Genomic DNA, 24,529 nt, shown 5'->3' on the forward strand with positions numbered 1-24,529 from the left:
TATGCGAAATTTAGCAAGTGTGAATTTTGGTTGAGCAAAGTACCTTTCTTAGGTCACATCTTATCAAGGGATGGAATCTCTGTAGACCCATCAAAAGTACAAGAGGTCATGGATTGGAAAGCACCAACTTCGGTTCATGAAGTTCAGAGTTTTCTAGGGTTAGCAGGATGTTATCGTCGTTTCATTCTAGATTTCTCAAAGATAGCTAAGCCCATGACCAGACTACTTTAGAAAGATGAGAAGTACAAATGGACACTAGAATGTGCAGCAACTTTTCACACCCTCAGAACTCTGTTGACTACAGCACCTGTGCTAGCACAACTGGACATTGAAAAGCCTTTTGATGTATTTTGTGATGCATCGGGAATAGGTTTGGGATGTATGCTTATGCAAGAAGGAAGAGTTATTGCATATGCTTCTTAGCAATTGAGAAAGCATGAAGTCAACTACCCTACACATGATTTAGAACTTGCAGCAGTTGTTCATGCATTAAAGATATGGAGACATTATTTGTTGGGCAATGTATGGCATATATATACTGACCACAAAAGTCTCAAGTATATCTTTACCCAACCAGAGCTGAACATGAGACAACGAAGATGGTTAGAGCTAATTAAGGACTACAATTTAGAAGTGCACTACCATCCAGGAAAAGCTAATGTAGTAGCAGATGCACTTAGTCGAAAGTCTCATTGCAACACTATAAAAGCATTATTGGAAGATGGATTCAACTTGTTACACCCTGCTGTACTACACAATATCACCATTAGTTGTTCACTTGAGAGCAAAATCATATAGCTGCAGCAGACAGATGTAGGAATAAGTCACATCAAGAGAAAAATGCAAGAGCAAGAGACCAAGCATTTTAGATTGGACAAAAAAGGTGCGTTATGGTTTGAGGACCGACTTGTGGTACCAAAAGACCGTGAGCTGAGGAACCAAATTTTAGATGAAGCTCACTCGTCTAGATTGTCTATCCATCCGGGTAGTAGTAAGATGTACCAAGATTTGAAAACCCATTTTTGGTGGACTAAGATGAAGAAAGAGATCACAGCCTATGTCGCTAGGTGCGATAACTGCAGTAGAGTAAAAGCTGTTCATATGAAATCTGCTGGATTACTTCAGCCATTGCCTATTCCAGGTTGGAAATGGGAGGAAATCAGCATGGACTTTATCACAGGCCTTCCAATGACACCACAAGGTCACGATTCAATATGGGTTATTGTTGATCGTCTCACCAAGTCAGCACATTTTATACCCGTGAACACAAGGTATATAGTTGGGAAATACATCGAGATATATGTTTCTTAGATCGTGAGACTACATGGAGCACCCAGGACTATAATCTCAGATCGAGGACCACAGTTCATAGCTCGTTTCTGGGAGCACTTACACTAGGCTTTGGGAACCAAGCTAATCAGAAGTTTGGTGTACCATCCGTAAACTTTAGGACAGACGGAGCGAGTGAACCAAATCCTAGAAGATTTGCTTAGAGCTTGTGTTATATCTTCAAAGGGTTCATGGGAGAAATGGTTACCTTTAGCTGAGTTCTCCTATAACAACAGTTATCAAGCGAGTATCAAGATGGCTCCATTTGAAGCCTTGCATGGCAGAAAATGTAGAACTCCATTGAATTGGATTGAGCCCGGTGAAAGGAGATACTTTGGTATTGACTTTGTCAATGAAGCTGAAGAGCAAGTACGTGTCATCCAACAGCATATGAAGGCAGCTCAATCGAGACAAAAGAGTTATGCTGATAGAAGGAGGAGACCACTGACTTTTGAAGTGGGTGACTATGTGTACTTGAAAGTATCACCCATGAAAGGGGTGAAGAGATTTGGGATGAAAAAGAAGCTTTCACCTAGATATGTGGGGCCATACAAGATTTTGGAACGGAAAGGGAATGTTGCTTATAAGTTACAACTTTCACCTGAGATGAGTGCAATATTTGATGTCTTCCATGTTTCTCAGTTGAAGAAATGTCTTCGAGTACCTGATGAAGCTATTGCACCCACCAACGTGCAGCTTCAATCGGATTTGACCTATGAAGAAAAACCAATTCGAGTATTAGAGGAGTTAGAAAGAGTAACACGGAGTAAGATTATTAAGTTCTATAAGGTGGTATGGAACAATCATAGTGAACAAGATGCTACGTGGGAAAGAGAAGATTATTTACGAGAAGTTTATCCCGCCTTTTTCCAAGGATGGTAGGTCTTGCAAATCTCGGGACGAGATTTTTATAAGGGGGAGGGGTTGTAACACCCTAGGTGTTAGCCTTGCATAACTTGACTTGCATAGCATGAGCATTATCATTAAGCATTCATAAACAAGCATTTACAATTGAAACATTGGATTGAAACATATGCAACATTTGCTTGTTATTGCATGTTTCCTTGTACATATGCAAATGATCATGAGTGTAAACATGTACTTGGTGGATGTGAGTCACAAAAACATTTAACAACACCTAGGTTAGCAAATAGGACATTGTTCATGAAGGTCACCTTTCATGACCAAACACTTAAGTAAGATTTCATGTGTTAACCTAGATAGCACTATGTGTGACTAATACATGAAAAGATTGTATGACCTTGCAATTAGCTTAAACATGTTTAGAGTATCATTATGAACAACTTTGATATTCATGGTTAAGGGTAATTAGGTCATTAAGCCATAGTTTGAAGTGTATCATCATTTAAATGTGACATGTTTGACCAAGTTTGAACTGTGTTAGAGACCTTGCATGGAGGAGGTCACTAAAGCAAAGTTGTAGTCTTCGGAAAGGGGAACAACTTTTATTTTTGGGTCATTGACTGATTCAGCTCCTAACATGTTTGAAATTGGATCACAAAAATCAGCAAAATTCACCTTTTCAACACTTAGAGAAAATTTCTAAGTCATGATCACAGACAATGCTGACAAGCCGACCTTGGGGATGATATTACTCAGTTTCAGTTGAGAATTGGCATGAGATCCTTGAACAAGAAATGTAGCTGGTACATGGGTCTACAAATCCTATTCTGATTGTTTGCGCTTAGGAGCTACGGTTTAGCGATTAAATTGTCCTCAAGTCACGCTGTTAGGCCACCGTTGCTGCTTAGCTGAATGAACTGCGACGCGATTCAGTGTCCGACCACTGGTAGGCTTCGCGCGCCGTGTGGAGCCAGCGGCTGGCCACGCGTCGCCGGCGCCCTGCCCAGCGCGGCAAAGGCAGGCCAGCGCGCGCCTTAATCCCGCTAGCTCCCGCCCGCACTGCCCCGCGCGCACCATTTGCATTTTCTCGGCTCCTTCCTCGCCCGCAGCGGCAGCCGAGCTCTTCCCCGCCTCCGCCGTCGCCCTTGCCGATGATAGCTCACCCTCACCGTTCCTCCGTCCCACTGCAGCTTCACCGCCACCCCAACAACCCACTGCATCCCCCCCGTGCCGCTGATAGCAACCGGTAAGCTCCAGCGCTGTGTAAAGCTCGCCGGAGCCCCGCCGCCGACTCCATCACCGTGGAGCATTTTAAGTCTCGGAGCAGAATCCTGAAGAGCTTTCGGAGTGTCCTGACCACCACCCCCACTTCCTTTCTGCAAGGCAAGCCCCGAAGCATTTTAAGTCTCCCGGTATTTTACAAATGATTACTTAAGTACTTATGATTGATGCATTAGGTTATAAGAGTTGAAAGGAACCACTTGATGCATATAAATTCCTTGTCCAGATATTACACCTTTAACCGGTATAGGTCCAAGATCGAGTATATGCTTAGCCATGCTTAGACCGGTAGAGGTCGGGTGATGTCCTGTCACCTGCGAGATATAGGTGGATACCGGAGCACGGTTGGCTATATTTGCTATCGTGGAACAGAACCATGGGGTAAAAGAAAATCGAGGCCGGGCGGAGTCTATGCGTAGGATGACTCATGTGATTCCGTCTGAGCCGATTAAGGACCGTACCATTGTTGGCACTTCTGATAAGATTGAACGCATGCCTATCACTTAGCTGGCCAGATAACTCGTTCTGACCACGAAGCCAAGTAGCTCAACTTAGGCTGGGACCTGTTCTGTTGTGCGCTCCTTGCGGGGGGGGCGATCAGACTGAGCCCAAGGGCAGGCTAGGCCTGAACGTCCTGGCATCTGGTGTCCTAGATTGTGCGGCGTAGTACGGATCCGCGAAATGTGGACCTGAGTTGTACCAAAGGTGACCTAAGGCTGCCTTCGCGCGGTATGCCTGGGTTTGTGTTAGGAATAAATTCCCAGCTGGTTGAAATCGATTCGAATCGCCGTCTCTCCCGGATAGTGAGAAACTTGGCTAGTCCCAACATCGTAGTAACTGTGTTATGGAACATGATGGTTCAAATGAATATGGAATTACAATACCTGTTATGGTTACTATTGTATGCTTTTAAATTGATATACCACATGTTTGGCACAGGATAGTTGCTAATCTAGAGATGGATAGTTATAATTAACTTGATAAAGGAATCATAATTGTACAACTAAGTCAATTGCTTTTATGCAAAATGTTGTCAAGCTATCTCCACTTATACAGCCTTACATAATCCTTGGAGTCATTTTATTTCTGGTTTATGATGGGTAAGTTTAGCTGAGTACCTTCTCGTACTCAGGGTTTTATTTCCTATTGTTGCAGATGGCACTGTGTATCATGGTTATTGCAAGAGTTGCTTCTATCCCATCGTGTATGAGGAGTAAGCCTTGGGCAGGCTTCTTTATTAATCCCTATCTTTGCTTTTGTGGACTGTGATCCTACTTGGCACTGTATCAAACTATGTTGGAAACTTTATTTTTGAACTTAATTGCTTCCGCTTTATCTATCAAACTCGGTTTGTAATAAATTTTATTCGTACTCTGATGATGAAAATGTATCTGTGAACTTTATGTAATATATGGCATGTATGTTGAATCATTTACGATCTTGGTTGTTGTAAATCGTTTATCGAGACCCGTCGTGGTACTCGACGGACTACCGGGTTTATATGGGTTCAAGTATGACAGTGCGACCGCTTGTGGGCTGCCATTGTACTTGTACTCTTATAAATTGGTCGGTTCTGCGACAAAGGTTGGAATCTAAGAGAAGACCCGGGAAAGGTAAGATCCTTAGGGCAAAGGTATGATCTTGGCTTCGGATCACCAATATATAAAATAAGTATCTCATGGTTTCTTTGCCAGACTACAACCACTTGCATATCAAACACTAACATCTCATGTAGACACCGAAGTGTTGTCTTGTAGGAACATACCACTTGACTAAATATCCTCGTGCAGGAACCAAGCCAACATAAGTGAGTATTTCTCATGAGCCTATAAGTCGAAAGTGGCTAGCAATGAAGCCACAACATTAGACAATAGTTTTTTTAGTAGAAAGAGAACCCTCTGTTACCGAAGCCAAAGGCTCAAGGGTACGGAATGATTTCCACAGCGCAAAGCGCCTGAACTTGACAAAGACCTAGGCAGCCTTCAGCGGTCTATAGATCTCATCAGTTATTGGCCTTCGTCAGTCAGTGTTCTTGGTTAGTTACGTGCCTTCGTCAGTCAAAACATTCCATCAATCAGTGGCTTCATGAAATACTCAACCTTCGTCAGATACTTCAGTGATCCTCTATTAGTCATTGGTTTCCATTAGCCTGCGGCCTTCAATAGTCATGAGCATTCGTCAGTCATTGGCCTTCGTCAGTTATTGGCTTCCAATAGCCAGCGACCTTCGACAGTCAACAACCTTCGTCGATTATTGGTTCTCATTAGTCAGTGGCCTTAGTCAGTTATTGACCTTCTACAGTCAGTGGCCTTTATCGTCAACGAAATTCATCTATCAATAGTTCTTAGCAGCCTTCGTCACTTATTAGCCTTCGTTAGTGAACAATCTTCGCTAGTCATTAGCCTTCGTCACCTATTGACCTTCGTCAAGAAATAGTCTTCGTTAGTCATTAGCCTTCGTCATTCAACAGCCTTCGTCAACAGTCTTCGTAAGTGAAGCCAGCCTTCGATCAGTTTCACCGGCCTTCGTTCGAGAAGATGAAAATGGAGTTTTTTCTTTGAGCATCAGTGATTGATCAGTTTCATCAGCCTTCGTTAGTGAAGCCAAAAATTGGGTTTTCTTCCTCTCTCGGAGCATCAGCCTTCGATCAGTTTTATCAGTCTTCGTCTAACAAGGTAGAAAATTTCGAGTTTTTCCTACAACAAAAGTGTTCGTCAGTAGCCTTCGCTAGTAAAGCCAGCCTTCTTTAACAACCTTCAATGCAAGCAATACGCAAGTGTCGAATATTTTCACACTCATTTTCCAACATGCTAGGATCAATTAATGTTGTGCGTTCTCCAGCAGAAACATATTTTGCCAGTTCATGCATCAGGTCATGCATGACGTAATATTCTTCTCTTCTCTGACTATATTGAACTACCTTGAATTTCATTTCAAAGAATGACTTCCTAGTTAACTCAGCCATGATCTGATACCCAATATCTTCAATCCTTCACTACCGGAAACTGGCGATTTGCCGAGTGCCGAGGCTTTGCCGAGTGTATTTTATCGGGCACTCGGCAAAGACCGTGTTTGCCGAGTGCCAAATAAAATACACTCGGCAAACAAAAACACACGGCAAAATACGTCTTTGCCGAGTGTTTTTTTCTGGCACTCGGCAAAGATGTATTTTGCCGAGTGCCTTTGTTTTGGCACTCGGCAAAGAAGCTTTTTGCCGTGTGCATTTTTTTTGCCCTCGGCAAATCATTTTTTCGAAGCAATTTTTGAGGCCCTAAATGAATTCAAATGAAAAACTTTTCAACTACAAAGTTGTATAACTTCTCAAGATCTACAAAGTTTATTTTGGTCATTTCTTCATTTGACAAAGCGACAATAACGTTGTTCATAAAATCTACATCTCGCATATTAGTTTCATGAAAGTAGAAGATACATATATAAGATTTGTGAACAATGTTACTACCACTATGTCGGATGAACAAATGACCAAAATAAACTTTGTAGATCTTGATAAGTTATGAAATTTTGTAGTTGGCAACATTTTGATTTGAAATCATCTTGTCATGCAAAAACGACGTTTGAATTTGAAAATTTTAAAATTTGAATTTTTCAAACGACCTCGGATGAAAAAACTTCCTAAATGAAAATTGTAGATCTCCAAAAGTTATGAAACTATGTAGTTGACAACTTTTTGATTTGAAATCATCTTATCATGCAAAACTATGTTTGAATCTCTCAAATTTAAAATTCAAATTTTTCAAACGACCTCGGATGGAAAAACTTACTAAATGAAAATTGTAGATCTCAAGAAGTTATGAAACTTTGTAGTTGACCACTTTTTTATTTGAATTCATTTAGGGCCTCAAACAAGCAATTTACTCTCAGTTTGCCGAGTGCTTTTTTTCTAGCACTCGGCAAAGCCGTATTTTGCCGAGTGCCTATGTTTTGGCACTCGGCAAAGAGGTATTTTGCCGTGTGTATTTTTTTGGCCCTCGGCAAATCAGTTTTTCGAATCAATTTTTGAGGCCCTAAATGAATTCAAATGAAAAACTTTTCAACTACAAAGTTGTATAACTTCTCAAGATCTACAAAGTTTATTTTGGTCATTTATTTATTTGACAAAGCGACAATAACGTTGTTCATAAAATATACATCTCTCATATTAATTTCATGAAAATAGAAGAGATATATATGATTTGTGAACAATGTTACTACCACTATGTCGGATGAACAAATGACCAAAATAAACTTTGTAGATCTTGAGAAATTATGAAATTTTGTAGTTGGCAACATTTTGATTTGAAATCATTTTTCATGCAAAAACGACGTTTGAATTTGAAAATTTTAAAATTTGAATTTTTCAAACGACCTCGGATGAAAAAACTTCCTAAATGAAAATTGTAGATCTCCAAAAGTTATGAAACTATGTAGTTGACAACTTTTTGATTTGAAATCATCTTATCATGCAAAACTACGTTTGAATCTCTCAAATTTAAAATTCAAATTTTTCAAACGACCTCGGATGGAAAAACTTACTAAATGAAAATTGTAGATCTCAAAAAGTTATGAAACTTTGTAGTTGACCACTTTTTGATTTGAATTCATTTAGGGCCTCAAATAAGCAATTTACACTCGGTTTAGTATAATATATTGGGAACTGAAACGGAATCTAGACACAAGTGACAGTGTGGTGTAGTGGTAGAGGAGGTTTGTGCGCAGCGAGAGGTCTTGGGTTCGAATCCCGTCGGCCGCGTAGCCGTGAAATTTACGCGAAAAAAGCCGGAGATGGATGGGCGCTGACCGGTTGGGGCCTCCACCAATTAAAAAAAAATCCATTTTTTTTGGGTAAAAATTCCCATTTTTTTCGGGTTTTTTCGGGTTTTTTTTCGGTTCCAACTTTGCCGAGTGTCGGCACTCGGCAAAGGCTTTGCCGAGTGCCCGATAAAAGACACTCGGCAAAGACGTCTTTGCCGACTCTTTTTTTGCCGAGTGCTATTTGCCGAATGCAGCACTCGGCAAAGCCTTTGCCGAGTGCAAATTGGACCTTGCCGAGTGCCCCTGGCACTCGGCAAATTCACTTAGTCCCGTAGTGCTTCTTGGTTTGTTTCTATGTTGTGATATCAATCCTGAGCCCATCCACATCAACACTAAATCTTTCTTTTTAAATTCACAGTCCTGCGGAAATATGCTGCAATATCGAAAGCAAATCTGGACCTGTGCTGGTAGGCACCAGTGCTTAATCGCAAAGATTCCATTACATCATCTTCACTTCCACTAAAATGTACCAGGCCTTCTGGTAAGGCTATCTTCAACAACATTACCTAAAATACAAGATCCATTTGTACTTTGGGTAGCGCTACAGGCAAAAGGTTCAATACATAATCGGCATCTTCTCCAACAATAAGACCCAAAAGAGAATCCTTTCTGCAAATAGGTTTTCAGGAGAGAGGATATCTATATTTGGGTTGTGTCTCTCAGACAACTCAAAATAGGTCTCCCATATAGGTACTCTGTTGGAGACTAATTTTAGATCTCTCACTACCTATTTTAGGTTTGGATCTCCTTATTAAAGATAGTCTAAGAAATCAGTCCAGCTGTCAGGATCCATATTACACTGCAAATAACCGTTGACAACCTTTGCCTCTCTCTACGCCACTAGGGATGAGACGGCCGGCCGTCGAGCACCTCGTCACAGACCACGCCTTCATTCGGGAAGTAGAATCACCACCGGGACTCTCCTGAGGAGTTTGGTACCTGTCGTTCGCTCGCCTACTTTGCCTAGCGATGAACACGGAATGGAGTGCTTGGTATTTTAGAGATGCAAATGGCTAGTCTCTTGGTGCTGGTTTTTTTTTTCTAGTTTTAGCGAAATCGAGTAGGATAACCATGCTATTGGAGCTGCTCTCTTGTACAAACCACCTACATTGTTATGGGTATGGTTCCCCTTTACTAATTGTGTGGTTTAATGGACCTTTTATTTAGATATTTCTCCTTTCATCTCACATGGAAACCAATTGTTATTTTCCCTATATTTACTTTTTTTAGTTTAACATTTATTAAGAGCATCTCCAACAGTTTGGTATATCACTTGCCATCCTTCAAAATTTGGCAAAACAAGCAAAAATCAATCTCCAACAGTTTGCCAAAGTGACTTGCCAAAATTCTCAGGTTGCCATCCCTCGGTGCCGCGCGCGTATATTTGCGCACGCGAATCCGACTGCGTATCCCTCCTCGAGCGCCCGCGACTCCTCTTCTCGCGCGGTCGAGGAATTTTCCTCTCCTTCCCACGTGACCGAGGCGCGACTCCTCCTCTACTTCTTCCCGCCTCCGTCCTCGCGATATCTGCGCCAACACCGGCCTCCGTCGTCGCGAGTTCTCTCCACCACGCGCCGAAGTCGTGGCCTCGTCCCCTGGTCGTTCTCGTGCGCAGGTAGCAGCCCGGCCGGACTCACGCTTCCTGATCTGATCCCGGCCTCGACGTCCACCGATCTGGTGTTGGCAATCGACGTCCACCGATCTGATCCCAGCCTCGACGTCCACCGATCTGATCGCGCAGGTACGTGCTCCCTCCTGATCCTGTTAGGGTTCCTGTTAATCTACGTTTTGATTTTGTGATCAATATATGTTCTAGTGCCATATACCAGGACCATCTCCCTGGCATATGTTCTAGTGCCCTCGATCGGATAGCCAAGTTAGGGTTCCTAATAATCTACGTACTGATTTTGTGATAGTCTAGGTACGGTTTAGTATTTATGGTGATAGATGATAGTGTTTCTAGGTGGATGATTAATATATGTTCGATGCTCCTTGCTGATGATCGAAGATACAGTATGTTTGCTGCTCAATATATCTTCTAAATTCTATTGTTTACATTTGTTTAGACTCATGGAGATGGATGGAGAAGGTTTCTTGTCGGGCATTCTCCTGAATGGACAAGATGGCCATGTTGATGGTTTGGACGACCTCACCATTCCAATCTCTCCAGATTCACAGACTAGTCCAGATGTCGAAGTGGAAGTTGTGCCACCAAGTCGTGCTAACAAGGTAACTAGGCGGTCCAAAAATTTTCATTTTTTGGAAGACGAAGTTGTTTGCTCAGGCTGGTTGAACGCTAGCAAAGATCCCATCCACGGGGCGAACCAAAATCGTAACACGTTTTGGGGTAAAGTTCATGCTTTTTTTGAGAAGAACAAAAAAACTGAGACTGTGCGGACAGAGAGTTCAATTATGCATCGGTGGCTCACAATTCAGCATCAAGTGAGCAAATTTTGTTCATGCTATGAGGCGATTAAACGCAGGCATCAAAGTGGACATACTGTCACAGACATGGTACATATTATGTTTTTAATCTTTTACCACAATTTGTTTTATTTGAGACTGATATATAAATTGGTACATTGTTGTACAGATTTCAGAAGCATTGAAGCTGTACACAGAGCAAGACAAGGACAAAAAGAAATTCTCGCTGATGCCTTGTTGGAACATACTGAAGGGGGAAGACAAGTGGGCAGCAAAGATGGTTGAAATTGCGGAGCTAGAGAAGCTAGAAAAATGCAAGAAGAAACAGAAGGCCGCAAAGGTTTCCAGGCCAAGGGATGAAGAAGGCACGAACACTGAACAAGCAGTCACAGATGTTGTTGGGCAAGAAACACAAGCAAGAAAAAGGTCAGATGGGATTAAGAAGGTAAAAGAAAATCATAGGTGCGGGGGTGCGGAAGCTTGCATGGAGGCGTTGGACAAAATGTGGGCAAAGAAGGAGGAGTCCGATAAGGAAAAAGAAAAGGCAAAACAGGAGAGGTTCATGGCTGCACTTGACGTAGACAAGGAAGCTCTAGCGCTAGAGAAAATAAGAGCTGATGCTGATCTCAAGAGAGCTGATGCAGAACAGAAGAGAGCTGAAGCAGAACAAAAGAGAGCTGAAGCGGAGTTGCTGAAACAGGAAAAAGATATTATGTTGGCGGACAACAACGGCTTAAACCCGGCGCAGCTTCAATGGCTTCAGATGATGCAGAAGGACATTGTTGCTAAGCGTCTGTCGAAATTTTATAGTGTTTCATCAAACAAAGTTGCTGTCATTTTAGTTCTTTATCAAATGAACATTTAGTCTATTTTAGTCTATATATTGTATCAGCTACAAACAATATTTCAGAACACAGTGCTCGGCAAATCAGTAAATGCTGCTGTCGGCTGTGTCCTGTGTGCATGCTCCTGTAGATATCTGCTCCTGTGTGCGAGCTGTGGTGGCCGGCAAATTACAATAGAGTATATAAAACAAAATTGACTATAAAATCATTGCAATGGTTCACTGATTACACTTGAGTATATTATTGTTTCAACGGATGAAATATAAATGTATACCTAATACAAATGTGTCCATGAAAATTAAACTGTAACATAGAAATTTATATAGTGTACGAGTATAAATCTGGATGATGGTTCCACAGGTGTTCGATAAGGTCTTCTTTGAACTGCACATGTGTGTCCTTGTCTCTGATCTGTCTATGCGCTTCAATATATTCTTCAAGTGTACGATGATCTTGACCACGATCAGGCTCGACATTTTCACCACCGTAATCAAAACGCTCGTTAGGGTCGACCACGAATCCTTCATCTTCTACAATCATGTTGTGCATGATGATACAAGCCCTCATGATCAATGCCAAAGTCTCAATGTCCCAAGGGCGTGCGGGTCCTCGAATAATGGCGAACCTTGATTGAAGAACCCCAAAAGCTCTCACGACCATCTTTCTCGCTGCTTCTTGCGCTTTGGCAAAATATTGCCTCTTGTTCCCCATAGGTAGAGTGATGGACTTGACTAGAGTAGCCCATGAGGGGTATATACCATCTGCAAGATAATAACCCATTGTGTAGTCATGGTCGTTAATTGAATACTTCACTTCTGGAGCTATACCTTCCGCCAAGTTATCAAACAAAGGAGATCTATGAAGAACATTGATGTCATTGTGAGACCCGGGCATTCCAAAGAAGGCATGCCATATCCAAAGGTCTTCTGAAGCAACAGCCTCCAAAATGATAGTGGGCTTGTCCACATGTCCCTTGTACTGACCCTGTTTGTCATATGGACAGTTCTTCCACGCCCAATGCATACAATCAATGGACCCTAACATTCCTGGAAATCCTTTTTCTCACCCATTGCAAGTAAGCGTGCTATGCCCGCCTCATTCGGATACCTGAGGTATTCATCTCCAAAAATTTCAACAACTGCAGCAACAAACTTACGTAGGCTCTCAAGTGCAGTACTTTCGCCAATGCGAACGTACTCATCTGTCGCATCAGCTGGAACCCCATAGGTGAGCATACGCATTGCGGCAGTGATTTTCTGGAAGCAACTCAATCCAAGTACATTGGCCGCATTCCTTTTCTGCACAAAGTAATCATCGTGCGCTTCAACAGCATTCATTATGCGTAAGAAAAGTTCCTTGGACATCCTGTACCTGAAGAAGCCATAACTAAAGATTCACAACTGAAATATAATTTTATCACGTAAAACAAATTCATCCGAAGTTATAAGAGTAAGAACCTTCGACGAAATATTTCGGGGCCGTATGTTGGATTGTCCGCTAAATAATCTTGATACATCCTGTCATGGCCGCCTTCTCTATCACGGTAAAGAACTTTATGACCTTTGACAGAACCACCGTGTCTTCCTTTTTCATTGGAGAAGGCTTGCACAATTCGAGCAGCCGATAATATCAGGGATTCATCGTCATCGGATGATGACTCCTCCAATAGTCTTCGCGCACGGGATGTCTTCCTCGGCATGATTCCTGACCACGAGCAGAGAGGATGAAAAACAAAACCTAGATCACCTACCCGAGCAGAGAGGATCAAGAACAAAACCTAGATCACCTAGAGTCCTATAGGATGGTCAAACTGACCTAAAGGGACAAGGAGATGGAGCCTTGGTGGAGTTCCTGACCTGCGACGGGAGGAGTACAAGGGGCACGACGAGATCCTATTCCTGCGGCGGTGTGAGGTAGGCGGAGAGAAGGGGTCGCGCGCGATGAATAGCGCTCGCAGTCACGCACGCGCGAATGAAGGGAAGGCGTCGGGGTTGTACCGGTCAACAACCTCACCTGGTGGGCCCTCCTCTTTTTTTGATTTGGCAAGTTAAAAGTAGGGAATTGTTGGAGATGGCCTCTTTTCAACTTGGTAAATTATTATAACAACTTGCTAAAACACAACATTTGGCAAGTGAGATATACCAAACTGTTGGAGATGCTCTAAGGTAGGGGATCGTTCCGCTTAACATGGTAGCTTTTTAAACAACAATATAGTAAGACAATAATATTTCACTATTAGGAATTTTGTTATCTCAGATCTGCATGTGAGCTTGTGGGCTGGCCGGCTGGACTGTGGAGGACGTGTTGTCGGATTGTCGCAACTCGCAACGACTTTATGGCTGGAGGCCTTGTCAGCGGAGGTGGCGCTGCCTATTATATTTTCCCAAAGGTGCATGTAGCACCAAAGGTGTCAGAAGGGTGATTATAAAGATCTCTAAGTGACCGTCATCATTTCTTATAGTACTCTTGTGCTAATATAAATCCCCCCGTCCGCACTAAGAACGAGACAAGTAATATAATTTAGGAAAAACATAAAACAATGACGAAGCGAGGTCAGTCAACACTGTGGCGCGATCGATATCTCTAAGCGACGGTCATCATTTCTATATTCTTGTGCTAATATAAATCCCCGTCCGCACTAAGAACGAGACAGGTAATAATTTAGGAAAAACATAAAACATTGACGAAGCGAGGTCAGTCAACGCGGTGGAGCCATCGATGTCCTACCTCATTCACAGAAGAATAGAATTCTCGTATTTTGAAGAGTCCAACAGTCTAAGCTTTAACTAAATTTATATAAAAAATACAAACAATCTTGATAAAAAATACTATTAGATTAGTTATAGAATATATTTTTATAATAAATTTATATAGAGATATAAATACTAATACTATTTACTATAACTTGATTAAACTTGAACTCAATTGACTAAAACAGATATCATAATTGCATTGTTTTGGCTATTAGATTCATAGTTCCGAGGACCGTGGTTGGTGGATGCGAGCTCGATGGCGGCGGGGATGCGGAGACAGAAACCTGAGCGATTAGCTGTGGCGGTCGTGGATGTGGAGGCAAGGATGCAAGGTGTGGAATCCGGGGGTGAACCCTTTGGTTTTATAGGGGCGACAGATGCGAGGAAACCAACCGCCCATCTAGATCTCCGCGCCTGCCACGATCTGCCACAACGTCCCGCCACGGGACGTGCGCATGCAATCTCTGTTCGTTCCCTCGGAAAACTCACCGGACGTTTCGCCTCTCCGGACGGGCCATGACTCGTCACGTGTAAAAGAAATACGGATCTAAAAGCGCCTCTACGGCCCGACTGGCCTAGGAGTTCACAGGTCGACCCATCGATGGGTTCGACAACCGCTCCAAGCACCTTTAGGGTGAGAGGTGGAAAGGGATGGGCCCGCTAGCAGACAGTACCCGGGCGCACGAGCGCCGCGGGCATCCCATCCCACGATCGAGTCTCGGCCGGCTACGATCCATGGTTTTTTCGAAAAAAGGTACTTAGCCCTCGGGACCGATTGAACGGACCCGAGAACTATATGGATTGACCGCTGATAATCTAGGGTCAGTCGCCAAGCTGACTCAAGCCAGATCCCCAAGAACGGGATGTCGAGGGCCCCACTCAAACTAGCCCATTAACAGCTCACCGGGTGTCATAATTCATCCTTAAAAGAAAATCGTGGCACGGCTCGGCCCCTCCGTTTTTATCAGAAAAACCGCTTAAGGGAAGACAATCGCAAAGACGAACCGATCCTCGACTGGGCCCCTGCTATGGGAGGGGGCTAGAGGAAAGGGAATCAGCGCCCCCAGATCACGTTGTGGGCCACAAAAGAAGGCCGAGGCCATTAGAGTCCTCCCCTTCGGAAAAGCCTCTGAAGGAGTATTCTACTCCTCCGTAGGCTCGAGGGCTACTGTCGGGGACCAATACTAGGGTACCCGAAGAGGAGGAGCTAATAACCATCAACATTGATTCATCCGAGTAGTCAAGAGCGCGACTACAGCTCCAACCGACCCCCAGGTGCGCAAGCTCTGCCTCGCCCGACACCGAGGCCACGGGCCTCGCCTCGCCCGACCTCTAAGGGTTGACTCCGCCTCGCCCGGCCTCTGGGGGCGTGCTTCGCCTCGCCCAACCCTTGGGTTTACGTTCCGCCTCACCCGACCTCTGAGGGCGGGCGATGCCTCGCCCGACATCTGAGGGCTGGCTCCGCCTCGCCTGGCCTCTGGGGACGGGCTTCGCCTCGCTCAACCCTTGGGTTTGCGCTCTAACTCACTTGACCTCTAAGGGCGGGCTCCGCCTCGCCCAACATCGAGGTCGCGGGCTCTAGCTTGCCCGACCTCTAAGGGCTGGCTCCGCCTTGTCCGACCTCTAAGGGTGGGCTCTACCTCACCCAACACCAAGGTAGTGGGCTCCGCCTCGCCCGACCTCTAAGCGTAGGCTCCGCCACGCCCGGCCTCTGGGGGGGACTCTGCCTCGACCGACCCTGAGGCCGGGGGATCCATCTCGCCCGACAAAGACTCATACCGCCGCCAACGTTTCCAGGTCCAAGCGAATGGGCCTAGGTCAAAGCTTTGACACCAGGAGGATGACCGACACGCCCCGATATAACCCATGGCCCTGATGGGCCATACCTAGGGATTCACATCAGGAACAGCGTTAGGCGTACCGGTGTTGTTCTACCTAACCCTCGTACGAGCATTGACAGGCGCGTCAGTTTACCACGACGTCCGCTAGGATGGAGTGGAGCGCCACGACCGAGAGACGACGCCTGCGCATGGCGCCAATGACGGACAGGGTCGCGACATGGAGCTATCCCTGTTGATGTCTACAGGGTCGGTAGGACCCGCATAAAGGAAAAAAAGGACCCGACGATCCTGGAGGACTTCTTCTCCTTCTCATTCTCCTCTTTTCCCTCCACTGTAATATGTGCTTTCCCTAGGCCTATAAAAGGGAAGGCATGGCGTCCCATAAGGGGTATCACAACACATCGCATCGACTCAGACTAGAACCCATCGAACCCCAAACCGATTAGAACACACAAGGACACAGCCGAGAAGCGACTGAGCTCTCGGCACCCATTCGCTCCTCTCATCAGAGACTTGAGACCCATCCCTCTCTCGACCGTTTGTAACCCCTACTACAAACTTCCAGTGCTAGTAACACGAGCAGCAGCAACAAACTGGACGTAGGAACATTCTGCCCGAACCAGTATAAACCTCGTGTCCTCTTAGCAGACCATCCGAGCTAGACGCGCAATATTAGAAATTTACTAGTCGGTGGCAACTCGAAACGCCGACATATAGCATGGGATTATCCTTGTTTCCTTTCAACTTTAATACGTTTAATTTATGTTGCATGTGTCACCTTGATAGGGATTCCCTAGAATTGGACTTATACCTTGTCTCCTATGGGATATGCATTGGGTAGCTTTGCTAGTGCTCAATTAAAGACCATGATCTTGTAATTTAACTAATGGTATATGTAACAAACGTTAAAACATGACTTTTTAGCAACATGGAAACAAGGGGCTGGAGTGTTTAGCTACTTTCTAAATGCTCTAGATTTCTCTCCCTAAGGACTTATCTGGAAGTCATCATCCGGGACTTACAGTACAGCTGTGAGGGCCACATGGCTCTGGCTTTAGCTCAGTACAAGGACCTTTTCTAGCTTGTTAGAGGTTACCTTTATGGCGCAAGAGGGATGTGTTTCGAGTTGGATATAGTGCGGTCTCTGTCCGTTAGTGTATATGTTGTGTGTCATTGTGCCTGTCGGAAGGGGAGCCCTACATTCGCAGGGCATAGAAACCTAGCGGCCCTAACTTATTAGACGAACCTTTGAAAGGCTTCAAAATGACCCCTGCCTGCTTACCTTAGAAGTGTTTTGGGAGTAATTAATCCGGGCATATGGGTATTATGACTCATAGTGAAAGTGTACAACATCTGCAGAGTGTAAAACTAGTATATCAGCCGTGCTCACGGTCACGAGCGGCTTTGAAACATTTATGAAATAGATGATCACTAAGAATTATCTGTTTATGCTATTCATTATTCATGTTTACATTGATCATGTGTTTTACTTTGGGATTAAAACAACTTGTTGCTACTCTTGTGCTAAAATTGTGACAATTAAAAGCTGAATGTTGTTAAACCTGTGTCAAGCCTTTGGAGCCTCGTGAACCTCATATTACACTTGTTGAGTACGACACGTATTTACGCTTGTTTCTTTTTATTATTTGGATAAAAATCTCGGATGGGTAACAGATGACTATGGTATTGATGACTTTTCTGAGGATTACTAGATTTATGGTCAACCAGTTGACGTCCCTGTGATATAGAGCTTCCGCGAGAGATTTTTCTTTAAACTTCCGCTACATTTATGTGAAGACTATGTCTTATCATTTATGATGTAATAAACACTTGTGAATGGTACTATCTATAATTTATCGAGTTATGTATGTGACTGGTCTCTGGACGCATATAAGATTTTGCATCTCATTTTATACTTAAAATCGGGTTTGACAGAGGACGTGTTGTCGCCTTTATAGCTGAAGCCCTTGTCACCGAGGTGGCGCTACCTATTATATTTTCCCAAAGGTGCATGTAGCACCAAAGGTGTCAGAAGGGTGATTATAAAGATCTCTAAGTGACCGCCATCATTTCTTATAGTATTCTTGTGCTAATATAAATCCCCCCGTCCGCACTAAGAACGAGACAAGTAATATAATTTAGGAAAAATATAAAATAATGACAAAGCGAGGTCTGTCAACACTGTGGTGCGATCGATATCTTTATGCGACAGTCATCATTTCTATATTCTTGTGCTAATATAAATCCCAGTCCGCACTAAGAGCGAGACAGGTAATAATTTAGGAAAAACATAAAACATTGACGAAGCGAGGTCAGTCAACGCGGTGGAGTCATTCATGTCCCACCTCGTCCATAAAAGAATACAATTCTCGTATTTTAAAGAGTCAAACAGTCTAAGCTTTAACTAAATTTATATAAAAAAATACAAGCAATCTTGATAAAAAAAAGTACTATTAGATTAGTTATAAAATATATTTTCATAATAAATTTATATAGAGATATAAATGCTAATACTATTTACTATAACATGATTAAACTTGAACTCAATTGACTAAAACAGATATCATAATTGCATTGTTTTGGCTATTAGATTCCCAATTCCGAGGACCGCGGTTGGTGGATGCGAGCTCAATGGTGGCGGGGATGAGGAGACAGAAACCTGAGCGATTGGCGGCGACAGTCGTGGATGCGGAGGCAAGGATGCAAGGTATGGAATCCAGGAGGTGAACCGTTTGGTTTTATAGGGGCTACAGATGCAAGGAAACCAACCGCCTGCCTAGATCTCCGCGTCTGCCACGATCTGCCACAACGTCCCACCGTGGGACGTGCGCATGCAATCTCTGTTCGTTCCCTCGAAAAACTCGCCAAACGTTTCGCCTCTCCAGATGGGCCAAGACTCGTCACGTGTAAGAGGAATACTGATCTAAAAGCGCCTCTATGGCCTGACTGGCCTAGGAGTTCACAGGTCGGCCCATCGACGGGTTCGACAACCGCTCTAGGCGCCTTTAGGGTGAGAGGTGGAAAGGGATGAGCCCGCTAGGTGCCAGTACCCGGGCGCACAAGCGCCGCAGGCATCCCGGCCCACGTTCGAGTCTCGGCCGGCTATGATCCATGGTTTTTTCAAAAAAAGGTACTTAGCCCCCGGGACCGATCGAACGGACCCGAGAACTATATGGATTGACCGCTGAGAATCTAGGGTCAGTCACCAAGCTAACCCAAGCTAAATCCCCGCAAATGGGATGCCGAGGGCCCCACTCAGACTAGCCCATTAACAGCTCACCGGGTGCCATAATTCGTCCTTAAAGGAAAATCGTGGCATGGCTCGGTCCCTCCATTTTTATCAGGAAAAACGCTTAAGGAAAGACAATCGCAAAGATGACCCGATCCTCGACTGGGCCCCTACTATGGGAGGGGGCTCGAGGAAAGGGAATCGGCGCCCCTAGGTCACGCTGTGGGCAACAAAAGAAGGCCGAGGCCTTCAGAGTCCTTCCGTTCGAAAAAGCCTCCGAAGGAGTATTCTACTCCTCCGCAGGCTCGGGGGCAACTATCGGGGACCAATACTAGGTACCCGAAGAGGAGGTGCTAATAACCATCAACATTGATTCATCCGAGTAGTCAAGAGCGCGACTACTGCTCCAACCGCCCCTAGGTGCGCAAGCTCCGCCTCGCCCGACACCGAGGCCGCAGGCCCCGCCTCGCCCGACCTCTGAGGGCGGGCTCCATCTCGCCCGGCCTCTGGGGGTGGGCTCCATCTCGCCCGGCCTCTGGGGGTGGGCTCCGCCTCGCCCGACCTCTGAGGGCTGACTCCGCCTTGCCTGGCCTCTGGGGGCAAGCTTCGCCTCGCCCGACCCTTGGGTTTGCGTTCCGCCTCGCCCGACCTCTGAGGGCGGGCTCTGCCTCGCCCGACCTCTGAGGGCGGGCTCTGCCTCGCCCGACCTTTGAGGGCTGGCTCCGCCTCGCCTGGCCTCTGGGGACGGGCTTCGTCTTGCCCGACTCTTGGGTTTGCGCTCTGACTCACCTAACCTTTGAGGGCAGGCTCCGCCTCGCCCAACACCAAGATCGCGGGCTCTAGCTTGCCCAACCTCTGAGGGCTGGCTCCGCCTTGCCCGACCTCTAAGGGTGGGCTTCGCCACGGCTTCGCCTCACCCGACCTCTAAGGGTGGGCTCCGCCATGACCGGCCTCTGGGGGGGACTTCGCCTCGACCGACCCTGAGGCCGGGGGATCCGTCTCGCCCGAGGAAGACCCATACCGCCGCCAATGACTCTAGGTCCAAGCGAATGGCCCTGGGTCAAAGCTCTGACACCAGGGAGGTGATCGACATGCCCTGATATAACCCGTGGCCGTGACGGGCCATACCTAGGGATTCACATCAGGAACAGCGTCGGGTGTACCGGTGTTATTCTGCCTAACCCTCGTACAAGCACTGACAGGCACGTCAGTTCACCACGACGTCCGCTAGGACGGAGTGGAGCGCCACGACCGGGAAACGACGCCTACGCATGGCGCCAATGACAGACAGGGTCACAACATGGAGCTGCCCCTATTGATGTCTACACGGTCGGCAGGACCCACATGAAGGAAAAGAAGGACCCGGCGATCCTAGAGGACTTCTTCTCCTTCTCCTTCTCCTCTTTTTCCTCCACTGTAATCCGTGTTTTCCCTTGGCCTATAAAAGGGAAGGCAGGATGTCCCATAAGGGGTATCGCAACACATCGCATCGATTAGGACTAGAACCCATCGAACCCCGAACCGATCAGAACACACAAGCACACAGCCGGGAAGCGACCGAGCTCTCGGCACCCATTCACTCCTCTCATCAGAGACTTGGGACCCGTCCCTCTCTCGACCGTTTGTAACCCCTACTATGAACTTCTAGTGCTAGTAACACGAGTAGCAGCAACGAACTGTATATAGGGATATTCTGCCCGAACTAGTATAAACCTCGTGTCCTCTTAGCACACCATCCGAACCAGACACGCAATATTAGAAATTTACTAGTCGGTAGCAACTCGAAACGCCGACATATAGCATGGGATTATCCTTGTTTTCTATCAACTTTAATACGTTTAATTCATGTTGCATGTGTCATCTTTATAGGGATTCCCTATAATTGAACTTATACCTTGTCTCCTATGAGATATGCATTGGGTAGCTTTGCTAGTGCTCAATTAAAGACCATGATCTTGTAATTTAACTAATGGTATATGTAATAAACGTTAAAACATGACTTTTTAGCAACATAGAAATAGAGGGCTGGAGTGTTTAGCTGCTTTCTAAATGCTCTAGATTCCTCTCCCTAAGGACTTATCTGCAAGTGATCATCCGAGACTTATAGTACAGCTGTGAGGGCCACATGACTCTGGTTTTAGCTCAGTACAAGGACATTTTCTAGCTTGTTAGAGGTTACCTTTATGGCACAAGAGAGATATGTTTTGGGTTGGATATAGTGCGGTCTCTGTCCGTCAGTGTATAGGCTGTGTGTCATTGTGCCTGTCGGAAGGGGAGTCCTACATTCGCAGGGCACAGAAACCTAACGACCCTAACTTGTTAGACGAACCTTTGAAAGGCTTCAAAATGACCCATGCCTGCTTACCTTAGAAGTGTTTTGAGAGTAATTAACCCGGGCATATGGGTATCATGACTCACAGTAAAAGTGTATAACCTTTGCAGGGTGTAAAACTGGTATATCAACCGTGCTCACGGTCACAAGCGGCCTTAGAACATTTATGAAATAGATGATCACTAAGAATTATCTATTTATGCTATTCATTATTCATGTTTATATTGATCATGTGTTTTACTTTGGGATTAAAACAACTTGTTGCTACTCTTGTGCTAAAATTGTGACAATTAAAAGCTGAATGTTGTTAAACCTGTGTCAAAGCCTTTGGAGCCTCATGAACCTCATATTACACTTGTTGAGTACGACACGTATTTACGCTTGTTTCTTTTTATTATTTGGATAAAAATCCCGGATGAGTAACAGATGACTATGGCATTGACGACTTTCATGAGGATTACTAGACTTGTGGTCAACCAGTTGACGTCCCTGTGATATAGAGCTTCCGCGAGAGATTTTTCTTTAAACTTCCGCTACATTTATGTGAAGACTATGTCTTATTATTTATGATGTAATAAACACTTGTGAATGGTACTATCTATAATTTATCGGGTTATGTATGTGACTGATCTCTAAACACATATAAGATTTTACATCCTATTTTTTGTTTGAAATCGGGTGTGGCAGAGGATGTGTCGTCGGCTTGTCGCAACTCGCAACGCCTTTATAGCTGGAGCCCTTGTCATCGAGGTGGCGCTACCTATTATCAGCCTATTCGGGAGGCCGTATCGTATCGTGGATTATTTACTGCTGGCTGGTTTGTTGTGAGAGAAAAACACTGTTCCCGACTGGAAATTTACGATCGTTTACGAGCAAACGAACAGGCTGTATATTTTCCCAAAGGTGCATGTAGCACCAAAGGTGTCAGAAGGGTGATTATAAAGATCTCTAAGTGACCGGCATCATTTCTTATAGTATTCTTGCGCTAATATAAATCCCCCCGTCCGCACTAAGAACGAGACAAGTAATTTAGGAAAAACATAAAACAATGACGAAGCGAGGTCTGTCAACACTGTGGAGCAATCGATATCTTTATGCGACAGTCATCATTTCTATATTCTTGTGCTAATATTAATCCCCGTCCGCACTAAGAGCGAGACAGGTAATAATTTAGGAAAAACATAAAACATTGACGAAGCGAGGTCAGTCAACTCGGTGGAGCCATCCATGTCCTACCTCGCCCTCGTTTAGTTTGCCAGACTAGGGGCCGACAAAATTACTGTTGCAACACTATTTATATAAAAAAATAGTCTAAGCTTTAACTAAATTTATATAAAAAAATTCAAACAATCTTGATAAAAAAAGTACTATTAGATTAGTTATAAAATATATTTTTATAATAAATTTATATACCGATATAAATGCTAATACTATTTACTATAACTTAATTAAACTTAAACTCAATCGACTAAAACAGATATAATTGCATTGTTTTGACTATTAGATTCGCAGTTCCGGGCGGTGTCAGTACTATACCACCTAGTACTACCCATTACTAAGGACCTCATAGACCAAGATCATTTATTAATTCGAAAAAATCGGTGCATCCGGTATGCACGGACGCGTCTGTGCATACCGAGACGGCGATTACCAATGTCTCTACCATGTGCTGCTCGCGGCGCTGCAATCCGACGGCAAGTGCTCCCGGTTCCTCAAGCAGGCATGCCCGTCGACTCGTCGTGAAGTGATCTCGGCTTCTCATGCTCGTCGCAGAGCTTGGCTCCAAAAGATGCCCGCTCGCAATGAATAAAAAAAATGCCCGCTCACAGCGTTTTATTTTGTTTTCGAGCGTCTCCAAGAATATTCTAAATATTTCTCCCAAAAAATTTATGTTTTCTAACTCCAAAAAATATATTGAGAGAAAAAAAGTCAATCTCCAATAATTTTTAATAATTCACTCATAAAATATAAAATATAGAATATAATTTTACATCAGTAATCGTATACTATTTCTAAATTATCCTAACCAGTTTTATATATTTTTCTTGTACATTGCATCGGGAACCCTTTCCTGCTCTTTATTCTTTCCGTGCCCTTTCACCTTTAGATTGATCGACAAACACGCGTGGGAGAGAAGATACGCGTCACTCAGAAGCGCGTAACTTTACGCGGAACAGAGTGACTTTCCCAAGTTATAAAAGATTAAGAGGGTAGATTAGAAGTTGTTATAAATGAGTTTTTTCTCATCTCGCTAAAAAACAAGGATTAAGATGAGATTTAAAGATGCTCAGGCAGGGAATTTATTTCTCACGCAGCGTTTTGTTAGGGACGTGTGTAAGAATATGTTGCATGTGCTCGGGTTGTTGGGCTGAGAAAAAATCAAGGTCAAATCATTGATACAAAGAGTCCAAACTGCAAGCCAAATGAGATATCCAAGATTATTGTGAAACAAAACAGGTTATCTTCTTCCTTGGGAATCTCTTTCTCATCTACTGTTCTTCTTCCCTCCTGCTCTTCTTGCAGTGGTGGACCCAGAAAAAATATTTAGGTGGGGCAAAACTCTAGCATGAGCTTGACCAAAAGGAGAAAAAAAAAGAACTTGTAGGTCCATATAAAAACAATGAGCGAAACTAAGACTTAAGATGATAACTTTAATTCAAAGATAAATATTGTCCTTCGATCAAACCATTGAAACTAAAAATATAAAAAAAATGATCAATCTGAAAATTTATACAAAGATTAATTAGTGAGCGATAATTGTGTTATCGCATAGCTTGAGCATTGACAAAAAGAACAAAAATAGATGTGCCTCCAGTAAA

At 44.2% G+C, this 24,529-nt stretch overlaps 1 protein-coding gene and 1 pseudogene across 1 annotated transcript; one reads left to right on the forward strand and one right to left on the reverse strand.

Annotated features, from left to right (window-relative positions):
* The first annotated feature begins 10,356 nt into the window (after positions 1-10,356).
* On the forward strand, positions 10,357-11,575 carry LOC136503302 (glutathione S-transferase T3-like). Its single transcript, XM_066498428.1, has 2 exons — positions 10,357-10,800; positions 10,880-11,575. The coding sequence occupies exons 1-2, from the start codon at positions 10,357-10,359 to the stop codon at positions 11,573-11,575; spliced, it is 1,140 nt and encodes a 379-aa protein (XP_066354525.1).
* Positions 11,576-11,873: 298 nt separating this feature from the next.
* LOC136502608 (protein ALP1-like) lies at positions 11,874-13,254 on the reverse strand (annotated as a pseudogene).
* Between the last annotated feature and the right edge of the window lie 11,275 nt (positions 13,255-24,529).

This window comes from Miscanthus floridulus, chromosome 14 (genome assembly GCF_019320115.1).
Source record: "Miscanthus floridulus cultivar M001 chromosome 14, ASM1932011v1, whole genome shotgun sequence".
NCBI lineage: Eukaryota > Viridiplantae > Streptophyta > Magnoliopsida > Poales > Poaceae > Miscanthus > Miscanthus floridulus.